Source organism: Chrysoperla carnea, chromosome 5, assembly GCF_905475395.1.
Source record: "Chrysoperla carnea chromosome 5, inChrCarn1.1, whole genome shotgun sequence".
NCBI classification, from domain to species: domain Eukaryota; kingdom Metazoa; phylum Arthropoda; class Insecta; order Neuroptera; family Chrysopidae; genus Chrysoperla; species Chrysoperla carnea.
This window is the reverse complement of record NC_058341.1, coordinates 17,699,069-17,716,374: the sequence shown is the minus strand read 5'-3', so window position 1 is coordinate 17,716,374 and position 17,306 is coordinate 17,699,069. Positions and strand designations below refer to the sequence as shown.

Below are 17,306 nucleotides of genomic sequence, written 5' to 3'. Positions count from 1 at the left end.
TTGATTCAATAAATAAAAAGCATCCATTGTACCCTTCTTGGATCCGGCACTGGCCAGTTTAAGCTTTAGTATATTTTTTTCTAGTTTATTTAATCGGGTGGATAATTTGTGTTTGTTAGGAGTTTGGGGCTCATGTGACTTAAGGATCTGTAAAAATGATATATCGAGACCTGTTTCACTTCAATACTCCAACAAAATTTCATGTTCTGCATTGGGATGTGTTCTGAATTTCTATATACCAAAGATAAATAGATGTATTTTCTGATCTTATGCGCCACTGTTTCCTAATCTACGTCCAACTTTTAATGATTCAATGATTTAAAAATGTTTCTCTATTGTAATTTTTGATCCATATTTTTTTTCAAATTTAATTTGACCCCACATTGGGTTTAACGTAAACGGATTCTAAATTATTTATTACTGTAATTACTATGATTTAATACAATACAAATTTAAAAAGACATTTATTTTCAAGTCTAGACTTAAATTTGAACTTTTTGAAAATTCGTGGGTTGAATTTTTTTTGCGTTAATAGTTTATATTTTTATTAACAGTCCTAGTTTTTTCTACAAAATATTCGAATTTTATCTTGAACTTATAAAATGTCAAACCAATTAACATTTTTTTTAAAATTTCCTTTCCAAAAAAAAGTAATTTACTCATAAACTTATTTTTTTATTTTATATTTAAAAAGATTTACTTAGTCACGATATCTACATTTGCTAATGGATAATCGCTCATTTGTTTACCCAGTAAAAATGAAACATATCAGAATATATTACATTAGTCCCAAATTTGTAACACTTAGAAATAAATATTGTCGATTCAAAAATAATTTTGGTATAGGTGTTTATAAAATTACTAAATTAGTTCATTTCCGTTTTCAATGGTAAATATCGTTACTGCAAACAAATAAGGCTCACTATCATTCATTGCATCGTTGGTAGTTTAATATGATTCAAAAATAACCTGATTTTTTTCAATCCAGTTCCAGCTTAGCGGAGCTTAGACAATTTGTACTCCCATTACAAAACAGCTAGTTCTTTAAAAGGTGTTTATGCAAATGTAAAAAATTACAGTTTTACTGGATTACTACCCGCAGTCCTGCACATATAAAATCGTTAAATAATAATGACCTCATTTCTGGCAATTACATATATATAAATTAATTAATGATAATAATCAACAACCAAAACACACATATAGGTGATTTTTTGGTACATCCCATTTGATACTTTTAACACATGTGCGTTGTGTGTTGTGTGGGGTTTACGTAATATTTTAATAATATTACAAGTTGTTTTTTGTTGGATACAGTTTCAAATTTTTAAATATATAGATTTTTATAAAAATTTAATCTTTCAAAATAAAAAATAATATATAAATATGTAACATAATTTTTGTTTTATTATCTTGTTTTATTTAAATAAAAACATCGCGATCGAATTAAAATATCTATGCAATATATCATTCTGAAATTAATTTTTATTATTGAAATGTGATACAGTTTCTTCTTAGACTTCTATATACAGGATGGAACATTTTAATCTATTATGGTTAATAGCTTGTTTTTTCTATTATGGCAAAGAATACAGAATACCTAATAGAACATCATTTGTATATACCAATCCGAACTCACCATTTTGGTAATTTGAACTACTAATCCAGAGGGTTTAGGCGTTGTAAATATGTAACGCCTAAGCCCTCTGGAGGAGTAGTTCACACTACCAAAATGGTGAGTTCTGGTAGTGTGAACTACTCCTCCTATTCTGTATTCTTTGATAATAATTATATCGAGTTAACAAACACCTCACATAAACCAAAAGGTATTTTGCGATCTGCGTACAAATTGACAGAAAGATTTTAAAGAACACGTATGTAATCTTTGCTGACATTCCGCTCCACGCAACGTTTTGAGGTTTAATTTGCGAATGAGCATTTTAATTTGTATATAGAGGTTGTGTGATGTTCACAAAAAATTTTTAATTGCAACTTATAAAAATTACTTTAGAGGGAACAAAACAGTGGTTTATAATCAGTTTTGTTTAGATTTATGTTTGTAATTTTCGTATTTATGTAACTTTTTATATCTAAAATACTCATGAACTACTGAAAATTCTTTTTGGGCATTTTCGATACTTGTAAAATAATTCCATAATACCTTTGGGAATGTTGAACAAAATCATAAACGATTAAAGATTTTATTTCGATGACAAAAAAGACAGCAAGCCTATCAATTGGACAGAAATGGTCTACGATTTCAGTTTTCTCATTCAAATAGATTTTCTGTCAATTTTCTTTTAAATTTAGCATAAAATGATTTTGCTATCTAGCTGGCCTTACTTTTTTGATGAATCAATATAATCTTACATTCAGCGCTTACATCTCGGGAAAAATGTGCTTCAGAAGAAAAGCTACTTGAAATTTTTTATAGTGAATAGTGGTTATAGCAATGAAATTCTTCCTTTCAAGATGACTATTTTCTTTTTTGGCTTTTATAAAAGAACTAGCAGTTATCCTCAGCGCTTCACTTCCATTGCTCTCACTTATTTCTCATTTTGTTCACAAATTCATGGGTTTTAATTTTTTGATACAGAACCCTTATTTTTTGGAAAATAAAATTCAGTTCATGTTATGTTTTCGGAGAGTACTTAGATTCCGCATAAGACATACGAAAAAACATTTTTGGGGTACAACTTTTCAGTCCTTTTTTGCCTAAACTTTCTAATTTAAAGTGTTCTGGTTATTACCAGGTTTTGGAATAGAGCGAGCATTTCAAATCGGGTTCAAGTATAAAGTCTGTGTAAGATGTGCGCATAAAGACCTAACATTTTTTGCTTGAAGCAATTTTATTATTGCTTTGTAAGCAATTAGATTATTGCTTTATTGACATACCAATATTGATAACTCAAAAAACGATTGAATTTGAATCATCGTGCTCATTGAGATATCTGACCATAATGCCAGGATCCAGAAAATTACGCAATATGAGCAAATTTGATTGAGACTCAATTTGCATAAGATTAGTGTGGTGAAAGAAACCTTTGCGGTTCCATTCTGAAGTCTTCGAGGCATATGACACATTCCTGCTAAAAATACGTTTTTTTTTTACTCCTATAAATTACTTGTTGGACCCGCCCCTGAATAAGTTCATTTTTTCAAAATAATATAATTAGTAGCCGTTATGTTATTTTTTTCACTTTTGTTTGAGTATCATGATTTGTATTCAAAATTTTTATTGAAGCAACTACATATTATTATAATAAAAGCGAAAAGATGACATTGACCTTTTCAACAGCGCCTACAGGTGAACCAGTTTTAATAGGTGGTTCTCTTTTTTACACACACTAAAAAATAATATTATATCAGTAAAAAAATTATTTATGGTTATTCTTTTAATCACTGGTGTGGGACTTGAGTACAGTTGCGACCCTTTATGCATATTATACGTTGTTGAGAGAGGACCACTTTTGATTTCAATACAAAAAATAGGTTACTAATTTTATACAATGTGTAACAAAAGTGAGACAGAATAGGTGCTTTGTTAAATGATTAATACATACTTGAAACTTGGTGAGTGGCTTCCTTTTGGCTAGTCTACCAAAATTCTCTCTATACGAATTTTTGCAAAAGTGCTGCGTTTTCAAATGAGCACGATAACGTCATGTTTAAGCTATCGGTCTGAAAAAACGCAGCAGAGAATTTTTCGAACAGTATGACCACTTGATAATATTAATAATTATTAAACAATTCAGCAAAACTGTTCCAAACTTTCTCTCTGTACGACTTTTTTCGAAAATGCAGCATTTTCAAATGAACACGATAGCGTCATATTTAAGCTATCGGTCTGAAACAACGCAGCAGAGAATTTTCCGGACACTATGACTTGTTCACTAAACAAAACATCCAACTATTTCGTTGCTTTATAGGTAGAATTTTGCATTCGTATTCCCTGTAATACGATAAGAAATGTAAATCACTGTAAATATTCTATGTGTCGAATAAAATTTCTTATACACGAATCGCAAACAAAAAATGGGGGTTTTTATTTGAAATTTTCAAGTTGATCGTCATAGGGCCTTTTATGGTCATTTCAAGGTCACATTTATATGTTCACTAATAACATTTTTTGAATCCTGGAAAATTTCTAAAAAAATTTTTAATAAAATGCTTCTCTGAAAAGTTCTAGTTGCATCCCGTTACTTTTGCTACACAGTGTATAGCTAATATAGATTGCTTTTTAATGTGTTCTTCTAATCTGGGCAACAATTTTTTATATTCGGATTTAAATTAATTTTTAAGGTACCGTACCTACCTTCAAATATATCTTTCATTCACGGAAACTTAAACAGAATTATCGCTCCTTCAATGAGAGTAAAAGTAACCCCACCGTATTCAGCCGAACATCCAAAGGATACTTTAACTGTTTCAGCGTGCATTGAATCGACCATATCAATTTACAATAACACTGTCCAAAAAAACACTATTGGGCACTTGGCCCAGCCTTGTCCCTCTCTAGTTATGCCATTGGGCAAAGTGCTGCCAATATTTAGTTCTTTGTCAACCAATTCATACAAGCTTGTATGAATCCAACTAGATGCAACTAAAAAGTTCATTTAATTATAGTGTTCCGACATTTTTGTACCAAATCCAATCACTATTTAAATTATCCTTGTGATTTATGATAGGTTTCTTTATTGATGTGACTACTGAACCCTACCTTTTGCGTATCCCTCTACATACTTGACAATGTTTTTAATTTGTTCTGAACTGAGCAACTAATTTTTTTATGCATTTTTTAAGTAAATTTTTATTTTATTCATTTTATTAATTATGTAAACCCATATATTTTAAATTTAATTAATTTACATAATAAATTAATTATTAATATTAAAAGTGGCGTACATTAATTAAAATATTAGGGTAAGATGTAATACCTAGGAATAGGAATACCCTTAATTCATTTTCGCAAATATTTGAAGGCAAAGTTTACTTACTAGAAAGACCAGTAACGTTGGGAATGGTTATTTGGGAATGATTTGTTTTCAAGTAAAATAGAAATTTTGTGGTATGTATGAAGCTTATTCCATTTAAATCATTACTTATCGATGAATATTTTGTACTGCTATCATTACTCCTGGTACCATATGCTGTTGATGAGACAGGATAATATTTTCTACCTTTCCAGGCGACAGCAGTGACTGTAAACTTAAAGCTATCCAGCGGGCTAATAGCTAATGTTTCTATAAGGTTTCAATAGACTTCTCGAAAACTACTCATAAAATCATCAAATTTTGTATGGGAATAATTACTCTTCATGATATCGTAATTATCCCCCAAGAGCACTGAGGTTTCTTATTCGAATACTTATCTTTTTAACAATTTTAATTAGCAAAATTAAAAATGTACTTATTTCACATGAATAAATTTTACGGAAAGTTTGTTGTCTTTAAAAACTTGTCACTATAAATTATTCTTTAAAAATATTGTGATAAAAAGTAGGTAGTGGTTTTTGTAATTTGTTGAATTCGTTTCATCTGCATCGCTTCAAGAAGAACAATAATGACCTTAACAAAATTAAGAATATGATGGTAAATTTTATTGCAAGTAAATTATATGAGTAACATCGGTCGATAAAAAAAATATTGCAACTGATTCCACACAAACTTTTATCTCTTTTTTGCATCTTTTGCAAATCAAGTTAAATTTTTTTTATTTCGTTTTTGCCACTAAAATTTCGGACCTAAATAGTCTAAATTCGTTTCAAAGCATGTACATTCTAAAAAACATATCAACTAAGAAAAACTTAAAAGAAATTTTTCTAAAAAGCATTTTTGCCGAGAAAAAAAAATTCTGAAATTACGGGTTGTAAAACGCTGGGGTTGACTTGTTATTAGAATCAATAAACTTACTATTCAAAGCTCTTCACAAATCTGCAACCTTCTATATTTTCGTAAAAAAACTCTAGAAACTAAACTTGGGAAAATCACCTCCCTCGAAATTACCAGAAAATATTAGTATGAAATTAGGCAGTACTATTGACTAACAACATAAAGTTCGTTACTGATTGGCAACCTTCTAACTATCTTTCGAAGAAACTCTCTGGGAACTAGCTTTTATCAGACGAGATAGATGGTCACTCCTAATTTCATATCAATCAAATTTGAGAACATTAAAAAGTTGAAAAGGAGATTTACTCTTAGTTATCTTCTTATTATCCCATGTTCTAACATAATCCACTTTCAAAATTTGAAACCGGTCTCAAATATTTTCACACACTCATTTTTCGGAGAACGTCTTTAATATTATCGGGTGAAGTTGTTATGAAATTAAAAATTATAGACCAACAACTCAAAGCATTATACTAATTTTCAACTTTCCAATTCTTTATAGTTTCGTAGTAAAGCTATGAAAAACTAAAATTTGAAGTGGGTTACAATTTGTTTTCCTTCGTCAATTACAATAACATCTATTTATCGTTTATTCCAAAAATGTAAACAGAAGTGAATACAACTGAACTGAAATTAATTAGAAAGTATGTTAATTATATTTTATTATAATTAATATAATATAGGTACTGTATGTAATCGTTTTATGAACAAGTTGAGGATAACAATTGACTTTGAGTTGAGTCAATTATGTATATACCTTGTGTGATTTTTAGTCCAATAAGGTGTTAAAATGGCCAACAGTATTTCGATGAATCCACTCAAGGTTTTTATGATTTAACTTTCTGAAGACGAATTTTTTGGAAGAAAGTTCGTTCGAATTTCATTTTAATTGTTATACGCGAAAAACTCGCTTCGTTTTTTATTTCCACTCATTCAAAACTTCTCAGATTATGAAAAAAACTTTCCCTAATTGCCTTAAAGGTTCTATGAAAGAGGTACTGAGATCAATACCCGCAATGCCAGATTAACCCATTATTTTTATGTCGGCGCTCATATTTAATTAAGCTCTCCGGGATCCCTAGGTCATGTAAAAATCAGACGACGCTGCTTTTTTAGTCTTCGTAAATCAACTAGGGACTCTTCCCCTTGTGTGGAGTCCATCTTATAAAAATTTGTCTTTTCTCACTATTTTGTATACCCTGTATATATGAAATATATATCAAGGTATACAAATTTCAGCCCCAAGTTTGTAACACTTAAAAATATTGATGATACGAACAAAATTTTGGTATAGGTGTTCATAAAATTACCTAATTAGTTCATTTCCGGTTGTCTGCCCGTCTCAAACTCCGATAGCTCAAAATCGAAAAGTGATACCAAGCTGAAATTGTTATAGCTTGCTCAGTTCGTAAAAATTGAGTAAATAAGCAACATAGGTCAATTGGATCTTTGGTCAGTCTTGTAAACCGTTAGAGATAAAACAAAAGTTAGAGATAAATATCACTGTTTACCCTTAAAGACGCAAATTTTGGTATAAGTGTTCATGAAATCACCTAATTAGTCCATTTCCGGTTGTCTATTCGTCTGTCCGTAAGTATAATAACTCAAAAACGAAAAGGGATATCAAGCTGAAATTTTTATAACGTGCTTACGATTACGTCATCAACACTGTCTATACATGGTATTTTAACAATTAACTCAGTCAACTGTTTGTTTTCACTTGCTTACTTTAAAATTCATACACACAGGGTATAAAAGGGCGTTTAAATTATAGCACTTTAAAGTAAATAAATAATATAATTCAAGATGTAGCCGTCATATTGTAAAAAAAAAAAGTTAATGCAATAACTTGTTGTCGCGGTTATTATTACAATTATTTATTTAATTCATTATATCTACAGTACAATGTAATTCATTGTTACTAATTAACCCAAGTATAATAAAACTTCACTTTATTATAAATAAAATCAGAAAAATTTGATTAATGGAAGAAAATTATAGGCTAATAGCTTGTGGCATATAATGCCATTATTATGGTCTTAAAAGTTTATCATCGAGCGGTGATTGATTACAAATGGGCGGTATGAACCGTGAGTTACGCCTAAAGATTATAAAATTGACATCTTAATTTCTTACGGGAGTCAAATGTTAATTTATAATCTGTATTATCTGTAGACAAACCGGAGCTTATCACATGAATTGTTTGTAAATTTTACAGGATGATTAAATAATACTCTGTCAAATGTACTTGAGTTCCTTGCATTCAAAAAAGCAAAAAAAAGAAGAAAGTTTCGTGGGACATCCTATAGGAACTATGTTCCTTTCTTTATAAATTATTATTGAATAACAAGCACACCTTACACGGTACCCCCTTAAAAAATCCCTAAAATTCGAAAATATTTATCTCCTACTGTTCTAAGAACTTGGATTTAAGCTAATTTTGATCAAGCGAAAACGATGCCGTCAGTTAAAATGCAATCTGATTTATGGTTTTCAAGATATCAGTTCCATTGACTGATATATTGGAATCCAGAAAACGGACAGACAACTATTTAGGTGATTTTATGAACACCTATACCAAAGCGTTACAAACTTGGGGCTAAACTTAGTACACCTTGGTATATTTCATACACATGGTATAAAAAGCACAAAAAGCCAAACTTAAAAATTGGCATATCTCGGTCAATTTTGAAGATAGAAAGCTAAATAAACAAAAATGTGCACAAATACTTCGCAGCTAGAACTTAAATTTAAACTTTTTTATTTATTTAATACATAGTTTTTTTTTGTAATTAGTAAAAAACTTTGGAAAATTTCAAAGATGCATTAATTTTTTCTTTTATTACCATGTTATTTAATTTAATTTTGCTGTACCAATTTGCTTTCTTTCTATTGAATAAATCAATTGTTTTTAATGGCACCTTTGACATTATAGATTTATTAATATAAAGCCGGGAGCATCGATCGATTAATTTATCAATACAATAAATCAATAGCATTTCATATATTATCAAGGACCATTTCATATATTATCAAAAATCGACAAATGTGCGATTAAAATGTGCGTATGCCCAAAATTGACATAATTAACACTTAGGTACTCTCTATAAATTTACAATTTCCATATTTCATGCGACCTTATACATTTTTTTATTATAGTTCAATAAAAATTAGAATTGATTAAATTGAGTTCATTGTAATTTATAGAGAAAAAAAACACAGCTAATAATTATCGGAATGTTCATGACATTCCAATATCCTTGATAGACGGTGAAAAAAAATAAAGTAATTTTGAAAAAATTACTTAAAAACAAGTCTGTGAAGGTCTTGGATTTAATATAAATTAATTGGCAACATGAGATCCATTTCAAGATGCAAAAAAATTCGCCCAATTAATTGATTACATGGGTGATGTCTCTTAAATAACAGATATTTTATTTCAGACAGAGAATTGTAATTTAATCAAGTTGAATTTTAAGGCCATATATACCATAATAATTATGTACTTATATTTCCGTCAACGATTGTGGATTGCTAACCATTTATGGACTTAATGATAAATCGTGTATGATCTTAAAATTGTATAAATAAATTAGTGTGGGAGATAAAATTATAATACAATCAAAATAAAAACAAAATAATTCAAAATGGATGCCTTTTTGGAATAATAAGATGTGCATAAATTAGTATTATATATTTTTTTTTGCGAGAATTTTGCTTTATAAGAATTAAAAGTAATGTCATTAATATTTGTTATTGTTTTGTCTCCAAATGCCAATGAGATTTCAATGTCTTCAAAAAAAAGCATAACAAACACGCATAAAAGAGTTCCGTCATATGATGTGGGAGGAACATATCTTTATATATAAAAATTACGTGTCACGTTGTTTGTCGTAATGGACTCTTAAACTACTGAACCGATTTTAAATTTGATTTGCACACCGTGTGCAATTTGATCCAACTTGAAAGGTAGAATAGAGTACATCTCAATTTATAATCGAAATGTTAGCTCCAAACGATTGTAACAGATGGCGATATCTGTTCACAGGATTGAGTAAGTATTCAATAGATGGCGCTATGTTAAAAATACAAACGTTTCATATAAGCTATAATTTAATAGCATAACCACCACGTGTTGCTGAGGCTAAGGTATTTATGAGCAATGAGCTGAGCAATTTATTTGTGACTACAAATACATCATTGGATCAAATTCTTCAGTATGTACACTAAACATGCATTTTTTAGATTACATAAGTGGCCCACTTCTATGGACGTTACTTAAGAAAAATACTTTCAATTTTACTAAAAATTATGAGGGTATCCAAAAATTATTGGCTCTTACACACATTTTTACTTATTCGAGATACTAATCTACAAAATAATTTCCAAGTAAAAAAATATAATAATTATCATGCGTTATGACAAATTATATTCATTATTATTATAAATATTAACGGTATTATAAACATGTCATAAAAAATATTATAAAACATGTATAATATTCTTATTAAATATTATATATTTTTTGGTATTTATCATTTATAGAAATATTATGGTGTGAAATATTCACATTACTTCTATATACAGGAAGAAACCAAAAATAATTTCGGCGTCAGAATTTATTAGATAATTTAAAAAAGGCATCCCATGCCTTGTGATACATACCTCAGTTGAAAGGACATATCATTCTCTCTTCAACCATGACAAAAAAAATGAAATCGATCGATTAGTTCTTAAGATACCCAGAAAATGGAATTAATACCTTCCATCTTCAGTGTAGTCTATCTTAAGAACCAATCTATCGATTTCATATTTTTTGGTCATAAGCGAAAAACTAATACAAAAAATGGAAATTACTACCCAAAATTAATGGGTTTCAAAAAAAATTTCATTCAAATCGAATAAAATTTGGCCAAGATATTCAAAAAAATAATTTTTTATACTTTATGGCGTCATTAAAATCAAAAAATCTGATGTTGCTCTATCACACTCAAACTTAATCCTATTTTAATAAATCAAGTATGTTCTTCCACTAAATTTGGGTCATACTTTTCAAATTTTTAGTCAAATTTAACGAAATTGCAATATTTTTCAAAATTCCAACTTCATGGCTACCAAAATTGGCACAAGTGCTAGAATAAGCGAACAACTAATACAAAAAATGGAAAATACGACCCAAAATTAATGGTTTTCAAAAAAAATTTCATTCAAATCAAACAAAATTTGGCCGAGATATTCAAAAAATTGATTTTTGTATACTTTATGACGTCATTAAAATCAAATTTGATTTTGCTCTATCACACCCAAACTTAATCCTATTTTAATAAACCAAGAATGTTATTCCACTAATTTTGGGTCATACTTTTCAAATTTTTAGTCAAATTTAATGAAACTGCAATATTTTTCAAAATTCCCACTAATTTTGGGTCAAATCATTTCGATAGTATATAGAGGTAACAATTCGATAACCAGTAGATTGTTTGCAATATAATTTATATATTTTTCACTTAAAAAAAATAATACATATATGTTTTAATGATAAGCCCAAACAAGGTGATCCAGATTTATTTGTTGAAAAGTATACAGATACAGAGCACAAATACATTATTTAAAGTTCATATTATATTTTTTAAATGTATGCATATATTAATAATAAAACTAAAAGTATTATAGATAACAATGGAAATGATGTTTATCTTAAAAATAATTATCTAAATACGGTTGATTTTTGTATATACATAATATGTCTCATATTACGCATGTTACAGTTATACAACAAACACTGTTTTAGCTTAGAGAGTAGCTTTTAATTTATTAAATTATTCTCTTGGTGAATGAAAGATATAAAAAGCAAGTGAAAACAAACAATTGACTGAGCTATTTGTAGAAGTACCCTATATGGATTATGCTAATTAAATATGAGTGCTTCGGCATAAGGGCTGGAAAAAGCGAATAACTAATACAAAAAATGGAAAATACAACCCAAAATTAATGGGTTTCAAAAAAAATTCAATTCAAATCGAACAAAATTTGTCCGAAATATCCAAAAAATTAATTTTTTTTATACTTTATGACGTCATTAAAATCAAAAATCTGATTTTGCCCTATCACACCCAAATTTAAATCTATTTTAATAAACCAAAAATGTTATTCCACTAATTTTGGGCTATACTTTTCAAATTTTTAGTCAAATTTAATGAAACTGCAATATTTTTCAAAATTTTAACTTCATGGTTTCCAAATTTGGAACAAGGACTGAAATAAGCGAATAAATAATACAAAAATGGAAAATACTATCCAAAATTAATGGGTTTCAAAAAAAAATTCATTCAAATCGAGCAAAATTTGTCAAAATATTCAAAAAATTGATTTTTTTATACTTTATGACGTCATTAAAACAAAAAAATTTGATTTTGCGCTATCACACCCAAATTCAATACTATTTTCATAAACCAAGTATGTAATTTTACTAATTTTGGGTAGTACTTTTCTAATTTTTAGTCAAATTTAACGAAATTACAATATTTTTTCTAAATTCCAAATTCATGGTATCCAAATTTGGCACAAGGACTGGAATAAGCTAATAAATAATAGAAAAAATGGAGAATACGATCGTGATATATGATATACCCTATATAAAGGATACACATGTTTAAGAACAAACAGACCTAGATATTAAAATATAAATGAGATTAAAAATATTTTTTTATCAAAATATTTTGTATACACAATCAAAAACACCTTTGAAATAAAATATTGATTTTATTGATTAATGATTATAATTAATCTCAAATCAAAATAGATTTCTATTTAATTTAAAAATCCTATCAATAATCAAAAAAATGTATAAATATTATTTAATATTTATAATAATAATAATAATAATATTTGTATATCCTTCATGCACCGTTTGTTTTCGACTTTTTAATTTTTTTTTAAATATGGCCATAAAAATCGTAGTGATACTATCATCAAATTATCCACTCAAGGATGTCTTGGTTATTTTTAAACTAAGAAATTTTATGTAAATTACTGTGGGCTGGAAATGTGATTTTTATTGTAAAATTTTTGAAATGGGTCACTTACATCATATTTGTTATTGTTTAAAATAAAAACAATGAACTAAGAACGGTTGCATTGAAAATTGGGTCCGAATTTTAGTAGTAGGTATTTTTGGTCGCTGAATATGAATCCGATATCAGATCGGATCCAATAAAAGAACAACTATCGAAATCGGACTGCTTTATCGATAATTATTACAGGTTGACTTGAGAATTTCTTCCTTTATTGTCGCCTAAAAAGTGCATTTTAATTTTCTGCGATCAATGAAATATGTTTTTTGTTTTGTTTCAGATTCAATTGATGGAACATCAAAGAAATCCACACGAATGAGTATTGCTGGTCAATTAGAAAATAATCACACCATGGAAATAGCCCAACTACTATTATCATTATTACATGCTTGGGGCTTAGATGCTGATTTAGATTTAGTATGTGAAACAAAATTAGGTTTGTTACGTCCAATGGTGCCCGTATCATTTGGTGTGTTATCAAAAGGTGGCTATATGTCACTATTGTTACCAACATGGCAAAGTCACATAATTGGAAATGAAAATTTAGAGAATATTAGTACATCAGCTTTAGAGAAAAGTTTACCGCCAGAACTTGTACGACAAGATCGTTTAACACGTACATTCTCATCGAAAGCACATTGGGAATTGTCAACAACAATCACTAGTAATCATTTATTAGCAATTATTGCACTTAGTAATACGTTGATGTCTATGAATAATGCTACATTTGTGCCAGAACAAGAGCGTAATCGAAAACTACATAGGTGAGTAAAACTATCACACTATTACAGTATCGAAATTCTACATTATTTCTAGATCATTCTCGAGCATTACAAATCATTCTCAAAAAATTTGGAGCATTTTAGATAATCTTATATGCGACACACTGTATATACATTTCCTAAAAAATTACAAAGTTGCAATAAACAATTTACAACATGTTAGAATACCAAACTCCGACAATCCCATAATCGAAATGCGCACTTACAGATTTGATTGTTTCGGAAAAATGTTCTTCGATTATAATATGATCTTGAAAGTATTTATTTTTTATAGACAATCTACACGAAGTAGCAACTGGAGCAAAAACGATGAGGAACAAGAAGACATCTTTACTCAACAGCAGGCTCAAATTAAACAAGGCTGGTCATTATTAGCCACATTACATTGTGTTCTTTTACCCGATAAGGTAAATTTTGATGTTTGATTAAAAAAAATTGATAATTAATGAAATTTTGTTATTGAGTAGGTTGTAACTGCTGGTGCTAGAAACTTTAAACGTCCTCTAGTTGAAATGATGGCCAGAAGATGGCAACATCAGTGCCTTGAAGTACGTGAAGCAGCTCAAGCATTACTACTTGCTGAATTAGCGCGATTAGGACCAAAAGGTCGTAAACAATTAGTTGATTCTTGGGCACAATACTTACCAACATACACCCAAACCGAACCAATCAGTCAACAAGTCATACAGCAAACAACACCAGCTGGTGGGAATAATGGACAACACAATGGACAAGCGAATCATGTACATGAACAGACTGAAGAGGATGAATACGAAGAAGAGGAAGAAGAACAAAGTGTACGCAAACCAACTAGCCTTGCTGAATTAAAACGAAAACAAACCACGGCCGTTGTTTTATTGGGTGTAATTGGTGCAGAATTCGGTCAGGATATTTGTGGCGATAATAACAAACGACGAGCAAGCGAAGCTCACAACACTGATCGGCGTAAGAGTTCAGTTGTTGAAGGTTTTGGAATTGGAAATAGTAATTTAGCACGACAAACGGCTATGGCGTTGACACATTTATTACTTGCACAACCGAGTAGTAAATTACCGTTACATACACCATTACGGCGTGCAGCTATTGATTTAATTGGTCGTGGTTTTACTGTATGGGAGCCTTATTTGGATGTTAGTAAAGTTCTTTTAGGATTATTGGAGATGTGTTGTGATGCTGATCGTTTAGTTCCAAGTATGACTTATGGTCTGCCTTTAACACCACAAGCAGATTCATGTCGAACGGCACGACATGCTTTGACACTTATTGCAACTGCTAGGTAATTTATTAAGTTCAAGAATCCTACATATTTTATAATTTAGTAATATCGTAAGAAAAAAAGAAGTTAGTTTTGACTTAAATTGAAGTTCAGAGAATTTTGTCAATAAAATATTTATCAAAACCAGAAATTACCAATTGAACGTCTCTATAATTTGTACATGAAAGTTATTTTTAATTATTTTTGGTACGATTTCAGAGACCACATAAAGTAGACTCGTGCTGTTTTTCATATTTTGAATAATGTCAGACACACATCAATCATTATAATTCGATTTATTGCAATTCCAAACCTTATTCAAAGTATGATTTCATCTTTACATAGCATTCAGAAGTGCTATTTAAATTCAAACGCGTGGAGGTTTTTAGAGTTCAGACGCACTAGCCCATTAAATTCTAAAGTGTTTCTACTAATTTTTCGTTATTTTTGTTCTTTAAAAGGAGAAGTGAGTCTGTTGTCTCAAATTCAAAGGCAATACGAGTCGATTTTTTGAAAAGTTCAATTTATTTTCCAAATAAAATATGCGGTGTTCTTAAAAATTAATTTATTGCAAATTAAAAATCTGAAATTATTTATTTTAGGCCAGCAGCATTTGTAACGACTATGGCACGTGAAGTTGCAAGATATAATACATTAGCGCAAAACGCACAAACATTAAATGTGAATATTCAAACATCAGTATTACATCGATCTAAACCCGAAATTTTACGATGTGTTGAATTATTGATTGACAAAATGCAAAATGAAATGGCCGATCTACTTGTTGAGGTAAATAAAATTTACATTTGGAACTGATTACATTATTAATCTTACATTACTATTTTTAGTTAATGGATATTATATTGCATTGTGTCGATCCGGGACATTTAAAAGTTAAAGGTTTACAAGATGTTTTTCCAGCTGTTTGTAGATTTAACCAAGTATCACATTGTCCAGCTACAAGACGAATAGCAGGTAATCTTCTATAAATTATTCGTTATTTTTCTGATCATATGCTTTTTAAAAAAGCGGTATATTTTAATTTAAATACGCATGCGAATTGAACTACTCTCTATCAAATTAGAGGATCTTGGACGATTCTATTTTAATCAAAAATTCCTCTTATCTTTTATTATTTTCTGTCATTTTTCAACCATTTTCTTCGAAATGATAATCTGGAATTTTTTGTATAAATTGCAATTTTTAAATGTATTTCGCCCTCAATAGTATTTTTCTTTTCACTGTGTGAAATTTGTTGTACAGTTGGTGGGAATAATGGAAATTTAGCCATATATGAATTACGACAGTCAAAATGTCAAATGCTACCAGCTCATTCAACACCAATCACAGCCGCTGCATTTAGTCCTGATGGAAAGTTTTTAGTTAGTTATGCATGCGGTGAAAATCGTTTAGCTTTTTGGCAAACTAGTACAGGTATGTGTTTTATTAAATTTTTTCTATAATTTTAATTTTTATTTTACGAAACCTTTTCATTTTTTACATATTTCAATTCTAATAGAAATTGTAGATTTTACGGTTTAATTACTTTTTGTTTGTTGATTGTATCGGTGAGTGTATTATTGAGTCTAAGAAATTTTTAATTTGAGGTCTATTGCCTTATTAGAAATTTCTCAATACCACTTGGAGATGAAAAAATTGCTTTCAAGGTTTAAAAACACCCTGTATTTATAATATAGGGATGGATACAGGGAAAAGGTATAGGAGGTCTCATAATTTAAAATACGAGATGTAGAAAATTTCTATCAGTAATAATTGCTTTCATAACGATGATTTTTTTTAAATATCTTAAATTTTCGACATACATATCCGTTCTTATCTTCTATCACCTTCTTATAAACAGAAATCAATATTTTTCTTTCTCTTAAAATACAGGTATGTTTGGTTTGGGCGCATCACAAACACGTTGTATAAAATCATACAGTACAGCACCAATTGCGGATGTAGCACGATTAAATCCAATGCGTTTAGCACGTCTTATATGGATCAATAATCGTACGGTAACATTAATGTTAGCCGATGGATCCGAAACTAGATTTAATGTTTAGTCAATTTTATTTTAGCTAAAATATATATTAAAAAAAACAAATAATAATATTATTGTCATATTTATTCACCATTTTACTTTTAATTATTACAAACTTTACAAAACAAAAAGATTATTTAAATAATTATTTCACAAAATTGAAATAATTAAAATATAGTTCTATAATTATTGTAATTATTATTAATTAAGTAGTTAATTAATACATGCATACAGTGTGGCCACAGGTAGAATTGACAAGTC

At 29.1% G+C, this 17,306-nt stretch overlaps 1 protein-coding gene across 6 annotated transcripts in view; it reads left to right on the top strand.

The window, feature by feature from the left end:
- The window catches only part of LOC123299955 (WD repeat-containing protein 7), a 39,074-nt gene extending 21,985 nt beyond the window's left edge, over positions 1-17,089 (top strand). For all 6 annotated transcript variants that reach the window (XM_044882386.1, XM_044882388.1, XM_044882385.1 and 3 more), the window contains 7 exons: positions 13,245-13,728; positions 14,021-14,153; positions 14,214-15,022; positions 15,604-15,790; positions 15,850-15,976; positions 16,265-16,435; positions 16,895-17,089. In XM_044882386.1, coding sequence (XP_044738321.1) covers positions 13,245-13,728; positions 14,021-14,153; positions 14,214-15,022; positions 15,604-15,790; positions 15,850-15,976; positions 16,265-16,435; positions 16,895-17,067 — 2,084 coding nt within the window. In that variant the 3' untranslated portion in view covers positions 17,068-17,089. The remainder of the gene's footprint in view (positions 1-13,244; positions 13,729-14,020; positions 14,154-14,213; positions 15,023-15,603; positions 15,791-15,849; positions 15,977-16,264; positions 16,436-16,894) is intronic.
- Positions 17,090-17,306: the final 217 nt, after the last annotated feature.